Source organism: Filicampus tigris, chromosome 16, assembly GCF_054856515.1.
Source record: "Filicampus tigris isolate MCC_2025a chromosome 16, RoL_Ftig_1.0, whole genome shotgun sequence".
Taxonomy (NCBI): domain Eukaryota; kingdom Metazoa; phylum Chordata; class Actinopteri; order Syngnathiformes; family Syngnathidae; genus Filicampus; species Filicampus tigris.
Window position 1 is genome coordinate 17,805,634 of NC_141232.1, and position 12,379 is coordinate 17,818,012.

General features: G+C 38.6%; 1 protein-coding gene across 12 annotated transcripts in view; it reads left to right on the top strand.

Moving 5' to 3' along the window:
- The window catches only part of carm1 (coactivator-associated arginine methyltransferase 1), a 123,798-nt gene that overhangs the window by 16,554 nt on the left and 94,865 nt on the right, over positions 1 to 12,379 (top strand). For all 12 annotated transcript variants that reach the window (XR_015090082.1, XR_015090083.1, XM_086055144.1 and 9 more), the window contains exon 4: positions 9,908 to 10,012. Coding sequence is in view for 10 of the 12 variants with exons in the window: in XM_086055144.1 (XP_085911270.1) it covers positions 9,908 to 10,012 (105 nt within the window). In the remaining 2 variants the exon portion in view is untranslated. The remainder of the gene's footprint in view (positions 1 to 9,907; positions 10,013 to 12,379) is intronic.

A 12,379-nucleotide genomic window follows, 5' to 3' on the forward strand; every position in this document is an offset into this window, starting at 1 on the left:
CCAGTCCTGATAAATTTCATTTTACAATAACGTATAGGACACTTCATTTATTTACTGTTACTCATTTTGCATTTATATGTCAAAATGTAAGCGGAAAAGGAAACCAATCAACTCTTCCTGGATCCTGGATGTGCTACGCTTCTGTTTCAGAGGTATGAAGGTAAAAAAAATACCTGTTATACTCACAGAAATACTTTGTGTTTTTATTTAGTTTGTCACCTGTTGCAGCACTTTTAGTTACATACTGTATAGCAATAACAGGCTGATGCCAAAGGTAACGCTCTGCCAACTCAACATAGTTTCCACCTTTATAAACTCAAGTACAGTACACTACTCATGAAAAAATAAAATATTGCACATTAAATAAAAAACTGCCCCTGAATAAATACATTAAAAGAAAACCAACTGTTGAACATGAAATGCAAATGTTTGCATAAATCACTGACTTATATCCTCTAATGCTAAACTATGACATTTTCTGCACGTTTTTTGATTTGCAGCTGTTATGGATACACATGCTGAAGAAGTTACCAATGCAGGGACAAGTGTGAGCTCTCCATCAGGCTACCAAGCAGCAACTCTCATCCAGCGTTCGCCCGTGTCAGTAAGACGTTTCCCTTACAGTAACTTGCAGGACAGTTTTGTTATTAATTTGGCGTTTTTATGTCAATAGGAAAGCGCATAAGGGATGGGACCTTAGATTCAATCACAGAAATGGAAATCGCAAACCAGGAGTTCACTGTGGCAGAAAATGACGTGTGGCAAGCCAAACACTTCTCCAAGTTGCGGACGATGCAGAGTTGGTCCGAGTGCAGGACTAGAAAATCCAGCCCGGCTTCTGGCTGTCTTTGTTTTGTATTTTAATGTGCACTAATAAAAAATAACAATGTATAATTTTTATCCTCCAAACTTACTTCACAATGCTGTAATTAAAAACACCATAACAGCTGTCAATGAAGTCATGTATTTATTTCATTTATTTAACTTTTACTTATCCAGGTAAGGTATTTGCAATGCTGACCAGGCTACAGACAGCAGAGTTAAACATGGCAAAATAAAAGCAAATATATATACTCATATACATACAAAGTGATACACTCAGAAGGTAAATATTACGTACGTATTAATTTCCATGACAGGCTACAAATCGGTTCAGCTATTATGTGTATTAGGGAATAACTTTTAAATAAAAAATATATAGATCACTGCCTCAAAGACTGTAGCCTGCATAACATTGCAAATGAGAATAAATTTTCCACTGCTTTATCGAGGTAAAGTTTAAATAAAAAAAATATATATTTACATGAGCATTAAGCAACAACACTTTCACTCTGATTTTCATGTTAACACATTAGAATATTGATTGTATCTTTTAAAGTTATCCAATACGTATAAAACTTAGATTAAGACACAATAATATACTAGCTTTATAGGTGAGTGAATTGTTCTCTAAATAATGATATTTAAGAGCCATGGGGTGTCAATAATGAGTAACAACGTAACAGAACTCCTCCCACTGATACAACATCAGTTCCATTAGCATAATTAATCAAGAACTATGTGTTGAAGGTAGAAATGCAAACCACCTGAGCCACAGAATGAACTTTGTATTACCAGAAACACTATTACCAGGAACTAAATGTTCCTGGGCTCGTTGGTGGAAAAGGGGCTAGTCTCACCTGAAATTTGAGCTAAGGCGCATAAACTATGCACCTCTGCCTGCTTGGAGTAGATAAAAGGTCTGGCCTTTTGTCTGCTCACTCTGTCTTCGCCCTCTCTTCATAACTGAAACATCTCTCTTTGCAATGCTCTCTCCTCAACCACCCTTTCCAACAAGGAAAAAAAAGGGTCTCTCTTGGCAAAGTCTCCTTTTGCTCTTTGCTCGGCGCACTCTGCTTTTTGGCCTCACTGCTCAACATTGCTCTCTTCAACCAAAAATAAAGTCTTCAACATCATTTAAAAAAAAATCTACAAATCGATTTGTAGCCTGTCATGGAAATTAATATGTACGTAATATGTACCTTGTGAGTGAGTATATCACTTTGCAACTTGCAAAAGCTGACAACCTGGGTTCTCGATCAATACAACCACAACGCATGTGGCAGGTGAGCCGAGAAAAATCTGGCTTCTTGGGAGCAAAAGCTGAAGCAACATGCCGGCTTTGCTCCTTGCTTTAAATCCAGAGAACTACCCCAGGTGGCCCTGACGAAGCTCCAAGACTGCACAGGTCTCGCCGAGACTACCAAGTTTTTGTTTTGCTGCTTTCAGCTGCCTCCTTTTGTCTTTTTCTTTTGTTCCCTCTTTTCTTTCATCTGCAAACAAGCGAAGGTCTTTCCACCTACTCATCACGAGAGACTCCGCTGATCAATACAATACAATAAAATACAATTTTATTTATATAGCGCATTTCATAACAGCTAGAGCTGTAACAAAGCACTTAACAAACAATACAATACAAACATAAATGCCAACTTTGCAGCTCACTAGGGCTTCAGCTTGGTGCATACAAAAATTGTAGTGAACGTTGACAAACTTAATGCACCTCATAAAGTCCGCCACCGTCAGTATAATCATTACATCTTCTCACACTCATCTATTAGATGTCCCATTTTCCCATATATATATATATATATATATATGTATATATCTGTATATGTATATCTGTGTATATATATATATATGTGTGTGTGTTTTTTCTCTTCATTTATTTTGGCTTGCCATAGAATAGGATATCGTAGTATTTCTCGTATATTTCAATAGCTGTATATAATAAACATTGTCCATATAAAGAAGTCAAGCGTGAATTGTGTGTGTTTGGGTCAGAGTATTAACCTCTATTTTGGTAAAAGAACTCACAACTTATTTTACTGTAGCCCCGTATTTCAAGACATATTTAACAAGGTTTTTCGTCAAAATCCCCTCTAAGTAATCCCCTCTAAGTGGCCCTAGAGGCGAGCAGGATTAATGCAGGCATTGGTCACGGTCGCTATTAAATATCTACACTCTTACGAGTGACCCCCAGTTTCGCTACACACTGATTCTTCTACAAAAGCTATATTATTTCTGAAACTGAAAGGAAAAACAACACAAAATCTACACTGTTATGAGTGACCCCCAGTTTTGCTACACACTGATTCTTCTACCAAACCCATATTATTTTTAAAACTGAAAGGAAAAACAATACAATATCTACACTGTTATGAGTGGCCCCCAGTTTCGCTACACACTGATTCTGCTACAAAAACTATATTATTTGTAAAAATGAAATGAAAAACAATACAAAACAAACACAATAAAATGAATGTCTACACTTAAATTATTTCAAAGAATGCATGTTAGATTTTCAAACTAACATTTATGAGTGGCACACTGTTAACGTAGTAATTACTGAAATATGCTTTATGAAGGCGCAATTGTGTATAATCATCAGATTTAAAAACTGCATACATTGTTTCAGGTGGCAATCTGTTACCAGAATCTAATTAGTGTCTGTAAATGGGTGACCGAAACACATTTTGCACTTTGTGCATTTTGTAGGTTTTCGTCTGTGAAGTTGACGTGCATTGGTTTACGGGGGCACTGCCATATCAAATATGACGGATACGCTCATGACAAGAAAAGTACACTTCATAAACTTTTTATATACCAACCATGCTCTGTATGTATCGATGCCTATGCTTATATAACGACAGTGTTTTAAACGGTATTGTTTCAAGATTACAGTGTACAAATCTATCTGATTTTTCGGGCAATTTTCCTAAAAGTTGCAATTTTCTTTTGCTCAAAATCTCATTTGTTTTCAATCAAACAAACTTTTTCCACAAATTTTAAGTGGATTTTTACAAAAGATGTTTGAAAAAGCAACAGATTTTTACAAAGGTGTATATTCTTTATTGAAAAAGGGTATATAGCACACATCTCTCAGCATCTGGAGTTTAATCAAATATTATGGCAACAATCTTTTTCTCAATGTGGCTCCCAGTGATTCTTCTTTCTGGCAGACTCCAGCTAAATACATATATTTTTAAGATGATGATAAGCCAGAATGGCTCCTCCATTGATGACTTCTCTCGCGGGGATCTTCTCATAGCTGGGTGGTTACTAAGAGACAGCAGAATGGTGATGGCTTCACAGATCTGGCAAGAAGGCGAAACATCTTAGCACTCTGAGACTTTTTTCCCCAACTGCATGCCTTGATAAAATGTTATATCACATCATCAACCTGTACTGTGAAATAACTACAGGTTGGCAGTATATCAGATTTTCAAAACAATTTGTTATTGTTGTTTGGAGCATGTGAAAACATGTAATAGTTCATTTATAATAATTTTTTGTGTGATTATAAAGGGCTGGGCTATATGACTGAAAAGTATATCACGATATAAGTGTTTCATATTGGTCGATATCGATGTATATTGAATTTTTTTCTTTTTTTAAACTATTGAAAATAATGACCAAAGAAAAATAATAAGGATTTTTTTTTTTTAACATAATACTTAACCTCGAGGTCAATGTAACTATGAAAGAGTGAAATAAACTGGTCGATATAAAGATTAAATAAACTCCATTTTAAAGATAATGTGCTTAGAAGGGCTGACAAATGTTTGAAAAACTGTCACAATCTAAGTATTTCATATCAGTCAATATTGATAATTATTGATTTTGTTTTAAACATTTTCTTTAAATAACAGTTAACTGTTTTTTGTACATCGTTATGTAGTGTAATGTGCAGTTTGTCCTCCATCAATGCATTGTAAATGCGTATTTGCATTAGGTCTACCCCAAAGCAGTTGTTGACACATATATTAGCCTTCATTCAATGTTCATCCAATGTAAGTGAACAAATACTCTCTTGCAGTGCATCATCTTTGACCAACCGTCTTAGGACTACTTTATCTTTTTAGCGGACTCATTATTGCCATAGTCCAGTCATATTTTACTTGCTTGATTTGACCTTGAGTGCGATGCCGGTGTCTGATAAGGCTAACTACTGCTAGCATGTCAAAGACAAGAACTCCTCTACTTGTATACCATGGCTCCATCCACGGGTTTTTAATAGGGTTTTCATGCATAATATAATTTAATTGTAAGATTTGTACTGAGTCGAGTGGTCATTTATTTGAGCAAAGTTGCGGCGCTTTCTCACACGACGCGAGCGTAGTGCACGGCCGCCGGGCCCGTGAGCCTGCATGGCCGCCGGGCCGCGTGAGCGTAGCGCACGGCTGCCGGGCCCGCGAGCATGCTCCGTTGAGTTAACAGCTTCTTGTTGGTTTAGATGCTTCTTCCTCGTTGGTTTCAAAGTTGCTTCTTCTTTGGTTTAAACGCTTCTTCTTAATGTTTGGAGGCGGAAGCGCGCTGCCTGCATCACGCACCATGCTGCGATCGGGTTTGTTTTTCTTTTTTCGATTGAATGTTTTATCGAAGGCATTTTCTATTGGTATCAATCACGTGTCAATCGCGATACATATCGATATCGAATTATCGGCCCAGCCCTATGATTATAATAAAGTAAGGTTTTGTACACAAGTAATATTTTGTACACAAGGGAGTTGGTGATACTTATTCAGTTGATAATTTTGCACATATTTCAAATTTGTCAAATGATTAAAGTTCAACATACACATTTAAAGACGGGTTTAATGATTGATTTATGTTAGCGTATTGACCAACTCTAGGCTTAACACACGCTATTCACATACGCATTTTATATAAGTAAGTTTCTCACCTTAATTCGCTCTGTGCTCCTGACAGACCTTGAGTCCATCCCCTCCGTGAGTATTTGTAGAGAGGATTTTTCTTTCAAAACTTTTCACGTGCAATTGGAACAATACAGCCATGAAGTGCTTGTCGATGGAAAACTTTCTTTGTGTAATCTGTGATTACACTCCATTTAGAACAAAATACTTTATCCCTGCTTTGTTGCAGGAGGCCTGGATATTGGTTTGCATGTTCCTATACCGTGTTTTTAGTTGGTAAATACTTTGCGTTTCTCAGCTCCATGTCTCTCTGCCGTCAACAGGTGCCATCGTCTGAAACAAGATGTGGCGTAGGGATTTTCTTCTTCGTAACTTCAGCTACCGCTGCTGTTTCCAGTAGGGCGCCCACGGAGACATTTTAGACAAAATAACCGAAGTTACGTGAAATGTTCATTTTTAAAACGTAGTTGTTGCGGGAAAGTTGCACTGTTTAAACAAAGTTGCGGGAAAGTGTGATTTTGTGTAATTTTCTTGATTTTGCGTTGATAGTTGCAATTGCAACTTCGTAAAATCCTGGAGGGACTGATTTACAGTAGATCTATTACAATAATTTAAAGACCTGCTGAACAGGTATGTTGATGATATTGCTGGAGCTGGGCTGATTTGCTCAGAGAATGTAGAAGCTACAAAATAAAATAAAAATTGTTGGTTAGACAAGTATTACATTATCACAAATATGCATTAGAAATGGCTCACTGAATAAAAGTCCTAATTGGATCACTGCCCAAGAATAAAATATTGACAAACTATAATCTGGTCGACGCACGGTGGTCGACTGGTTAGCACGTCCGCCTCACAGTTCAGAGGTCGCGGGTTCGATCCCGGCTCCGGCCTCCCTGTGTGTAGTTTGCATGTTCTCCCCGTGCCTGCGTGGGTTTCCTCTGGGTACTCCGGTTTCCTCCCACATTCCAAAGACATGCATGGTAACTTGATTGGACTGTCTAAATTGCCTCTAGATGAGATTGTGAGTACGGATGTTTGTCTCTGTGTGCCCTGCGATTGGCTGGCAACCAATTCAGGGTGTCCCCCGCCTACTGCCCAAAGACAGCTGGGATAGGCTCCAGCACGCCCGCGACCCTTGTGAGGATAAGCGGTATGGATAATGAATGAATGAATGATAATCTGATGCATATGAAACACGCAGTAACATTTCATACCATATCTACATTTCTATTATTATCATTTATGCATTCAACCAAGTAATATACCAGTATATACAACACACTGCTTAGTAAAAAAATCTAAAACTATAATTCAAGTGGTGACTTAAATGGAAACAAAGCAGAAACACTATTTACCTAAATATACAACGGGAGATGTAAGTACTGCTTACACCTGATCAATGAGGGAGGTTGGATAGCTCCCTCACACTATGTATTAGCGATATGCAACTACCTAGTGGAGGAATGAGGCATTAACTTTAAATGCTATACACAGGTTTTCCAACCATATGTGTCTTGAGTGGGTTACAGATCGATTCATGGTTTTATGAATCAGTATCCGACTAGGATATGGAAAATTGATTAATCTTTTTTTTTTAAACCCAGCTCTAGTTAATTAAGTTCTTAACAATCCGAATGGCCCTTCAAGTGGAAGTCAACCCAAACATGTTTTTTCAAGAATATGTTCTATGCAGGCTCACTAGTTGAAACAAGGCAATATGATTAATATGAAATATGAGTTAAGCAGCAAAATCCACCCGTTTTAGCCTTCTCAGAGGGGGCCATTTTGCCACTTCTATCGACTGAAAATGACATCACAGAGACTCAGGACTCAGATAACGACCAATCACGGCTCACCTGTTTTCTGAAGCTGAGCTATGATTGGTTGTTATCTGATCCCTGAGGGTGTGTGATGCCATTTTCGGTCGACAGAAGTGACAAAATGTCCGCCCCCAGAGAAGGTTTGGTCGGAATCGCAGATGGACGGCCGTTTAAAATTCAAGGCGGACCAACATATAGGCGGGTTCAATTTTTTTTTTCCCCCTGGAAAAAAAGGCGGATGAGGGAAGGGTACCCACAGGTTGTAAAAGGTTTATTGGCTGCATGCAAATGCAGTCAGTGTTAATACAGAAAATTCACTTTATTTATCAAGGCTTTCTCCATTGTCTTCATGTTGTTGCTTGTAAATATAAACGTTTATAAGCCCATCTAGTGATGGGCATTGGAAATTCGCATTAGCTATAGATGCTGTGTTGCTGTGCATTGGAGATTGTTTTTTCATTCAACTATGTTGTGGCATCTGCCCCTATTGAAATAAAAATGAAATGAAATAAATACGTCCGCCAAAATAGCAGTAAATTGCTTGCCAGCCCCTATTCTCCTATTGGAAACACTTTCTGATGTCACGACGGCGCTGCCGTAAGGTAGAACATGTTTCCGAGGAGATTTCCGTCGTGGCAGACGTCCGAGTATGTGCAGCACCGCCCAACAACACGCCATTCTGTGGTGCCGCCCCTCACCACATACACAATGAATGGAGTTGACAAGTTCACAGTCAGTCAAATGCGACCCAGATCGGATTTTTGTACCCATATGCGACCTGTATCTGATTTTTTTTATGACAGTCTGAACGGCTCAATTCAGATTTTTTCAAATGCGACCTGGGTCGCTTTCATATGTGGTCCTAGATCGGATACGTATCCGATCTTTTCCAATGCGTTCGCGGTCTGAACGGCCAGGTCGCATATACTGTATACGACATTGACAAGCCCAAGATGCGCTCCGCACAGGCGGAGGGAAAGTGTTGGCAGCAGGGGGATCGAATCTACAAAGTTGTTTTGAGTAACACTATTGACTTTATATTTTACTTTATTTTAATCCCACTTGAAATGTGAAGCATAAAGTGGACATTTATGCCGATTGTAGTAATTCAGCCACGGCTCAGATGAATTCATTTTTTACGCACGGTTACGGACGTGACCTCATTGTTAGTGATGTCTCCATGAAATAAGATAATAAAGCCTCGCCTCATAATTTCCCCCAAATACTGTATTTATTTCTACCTGCTACCTTAATCGCTTGAATGCCCCGACACGCTCGACCACATTTACTTCCGCAAACACAACGTCGGGTGTGACGTCGTCTCTTCTTCTACGCAGACGGGCCACTTTGACGACGCATATGTTCATACAGCAGACAAGACAGTGGTTGCATTTGTAATGTAATATGAACGCGTACACAAAAAAATAGGATTTCTTAGAGGGTGAGGGAGCAATTCTCTCTCTTGGTGCTCAGCATGTTTACAGAGGCCGAGGCAGAACATTATTTTGAGTTTTCTTTCATATTTTGCCTCATTTCCAGCCTTTTATAGAGGTCATATTTTATCAAAATTGTTTTCAATCTGATATTCTACATTTTCAAATAATTCCAATTCTTTGGCATGACTATTGATGATTGAACATGCCAAGCCCTCTTGGAAAACTGCCAATCAAGTCAATCTTACTATGAATTCACTTGAATTTATGATTTATTAAATATACCTCGGTTGTGCCAACTAGTACTATCACAATGGGACAAGAAATAAGTCTAATTTGACAATGTGGGACACCAACCCACTACAACGTATGTTCTGTGCTAGCAGATTAAATGGACCAAGTAAGTTATCTCATGTGTAATTTACAGCATGGCCCAAGATCGAATTTCCAAAAATAACGATTGGCTTAATGACCGTAGCATATAGTTTACCATGCTTCCAAATCTGAGTGTCATCTCCACTCCATGTCCGATCGCTCGGGCACAACACTTTCCTCGCCTAAGCATCTGGCTTGTACATGTATGGACCAACATACATCATGCCAATAAGCTCCTCCTCCTCCAACTCATATAACGTGATCCAGGTGTTTGATAAGTTTAAAATATTGCTTTCTGAGTCAATTTCTGACTGGTTTTGTACACGTTCCATGTTGCTCACTGCCGTCGTTGTCTTGCTGCGACGTTTCACTTCCAGGTTGTCGCTTGCCAGGATCTCACTTTGGAAAAACGATTACTTTGTCAAAGAAACCAAATAGAAACAATTTTTTTCATTCTTTATTTTTTGTATGGTTTAATTACTTTACTTAGACTTCACTTGGCATTTTCTGAAATTACTTACTAACCCTAACCCGTACAATAATGAATGGTATATTTTTCCTTTTTTTTTTATACTTGCAGTTTTATGGCTACCTCTCACAACAACAAAATATGATGCAGGACTATGTGCGCACAGGGACCTACCAACGAGCCATTTTGCAGAACCACGCTGACTTCAAGGACAAGGTAATGAGATGTTTAACAATGTCATAATTCCTGTAATGACTTGCACAGCTAAGTCAGTTTAGGGCTACATATTAAATGTGTGTCCCCAACAAAACTATTCAATATATATATATATTTTTTTACAATTTGTTTCACAACATTGACCATGTTGCATGTGGCTTGTACGAACAAATGGACACGCATGTACATGCAGCCATCTGCGCCCACACACACACACACACACACACACACCCACACACGCACACCCCCCCACCCCCCCACACACGCACACACACACACACACACACATACAGGCTATAAGTAGTGTATTTTCTTTATTTCATTTTAATATTCATTTTCTATTTTGAGTGGAGGGGTTAGGCTTTTTCAGATGGATATTTCAAAATAGAACTTTGAAATTCACCAAGGCATGACAACCATGGAGCCTGCGATCCGATATTAACGCTCCCGAAGCGGCCCCCAAAAGCACATGCTGCACAGCGACGCGGCGCGTTCAAAAAGCCAACATCCAGGGCCTGTCGATGAGGTGTTTATCCGAAATTGATGTCCACTTGAACCGCGAGGCCGGCAGCCTGAATTGGATGCAAGTGGACGCGGACGTTGCTCGACTGCATAGGCGGTGACAGGCGTCCACGGAACGGAGCCCCATGTCTGGAGTGGACGATAAGAAGCTGATTTTGTTATACTAACCTCTTTAGTGGCCGAAAGCTTGCTGCTGCCTTACAGTACAATACAACTTTATTTACATAGCACTTAAATCACTACAGATTCTATTATTTTTATTTTAGAAGACGAAAGTGTTATTCTTACATACAGACCTACTATGTTCAGTCCTTCCAATTGTCCCTTTAACACATTTATGCCTAAAGCGCCTGGCAAAACATCCCAGCGACTTTAGAATCACCCACTAAAACCTGAAGTTTTCCTGGAAATTCATCGCCTCCTCTGGCATTCAGACAGAGCTGAGTAATTATAAATCATATACATATATATATATATATATATATATATATATATATATATATATATATATATATATATATATATATATATATATATATATATATGTAAATAAATAAAGGGTTGCCACAAACGATTATTTTGCTAGTTGACATATCACTAACAGGAGTCGCGATAAATCGGATAATATATAAATCGCGGCAAATCGCAGCAGCAAGCTGCTGCTCTTGTAATAAGCATCATTCGCTTACAGCTTAAATACTTTATGTACAAACTAATCATGAAGACAAGATGATAGTACATTCAACTTGTATTAAACTTTGCAACATTCCTGACATGTTTATAAATAAAGAAGTGACTTAAATTGATGGCGATACTCTGACCTGAACATTTTTAGCTCAAGGGTGTCAAAGTCAAATGGACGGAGGGCCAAATAAAAAATTTTGCGACAAGCCGAGGGCCGGACTGATAGAATGTTCATTGAAATTGTTTAAAATGTCCAGATCGGGTCCTTCGCGCCTGCTGAAGATGTCACATTTTATATATCTGTAATATATTTCTTTGCGTCTAGGTTTGTCACCCCCCTGGCTGTTGTGTTTTTATCTTTGGATTTACTAAATAAAAAATAAAATAAAGTACATTACTGTTACTTTTGCGAGGCAGCTCGTACGTCACTTCTGTTTGCGTTTCTCCTGCCAAACTGGAAACAATTTTCTGGTTGACTCGGGCTGCATGATTGTATGAACTGTACATAATGTGAAGTAAAACGGAGAGGATCATATGGTTAGTATGATGTCTCTCGCTGACCCTATTTTAGAGTGGCATGGTATGAATGTGGGTGATCCTGTCAGAAAACACATGCTCGTATTACACTGGACATGTCTATTTATTGTGGTCTGCAACAACACAGACAAAGAATAACCTAACATCGTCCAATGCATATCTGTTTGCTAACAATATGCCTAAACATTACAATTCACTGTATTAAGAAATTAATCAGCCAAACAATACATACAATACACATTCACACGTTTCATCACTAGAATAGTCAGCATATGAGCCAAAATAACTAACTAGTGTTCATTGTGACATCACTCACGAGAACATATCCAGGCTATTATGTACAGCAGTTACCTGACACGAACTTAAATGATTAAACTCACCTTTTAACATTTGCTGCTGCAAAGCAACTAGTCTAGCAGCGTTGTGTGTGGAGAGAATTTACTCACCCACGTTCCCTCTTACCCGCCACCTTCCAGATCGTTTTCGCAATAAAATTAAATGCATCGTCTAGTCATCTCGGTCCCTTTATGGTTGTAGCAGGCACGATATCCATTGTGGTCGCCGCCCCCGACTTGTTTCAAAACAACTTGTGTCCACGAGTATATATATATTATTATTATTATT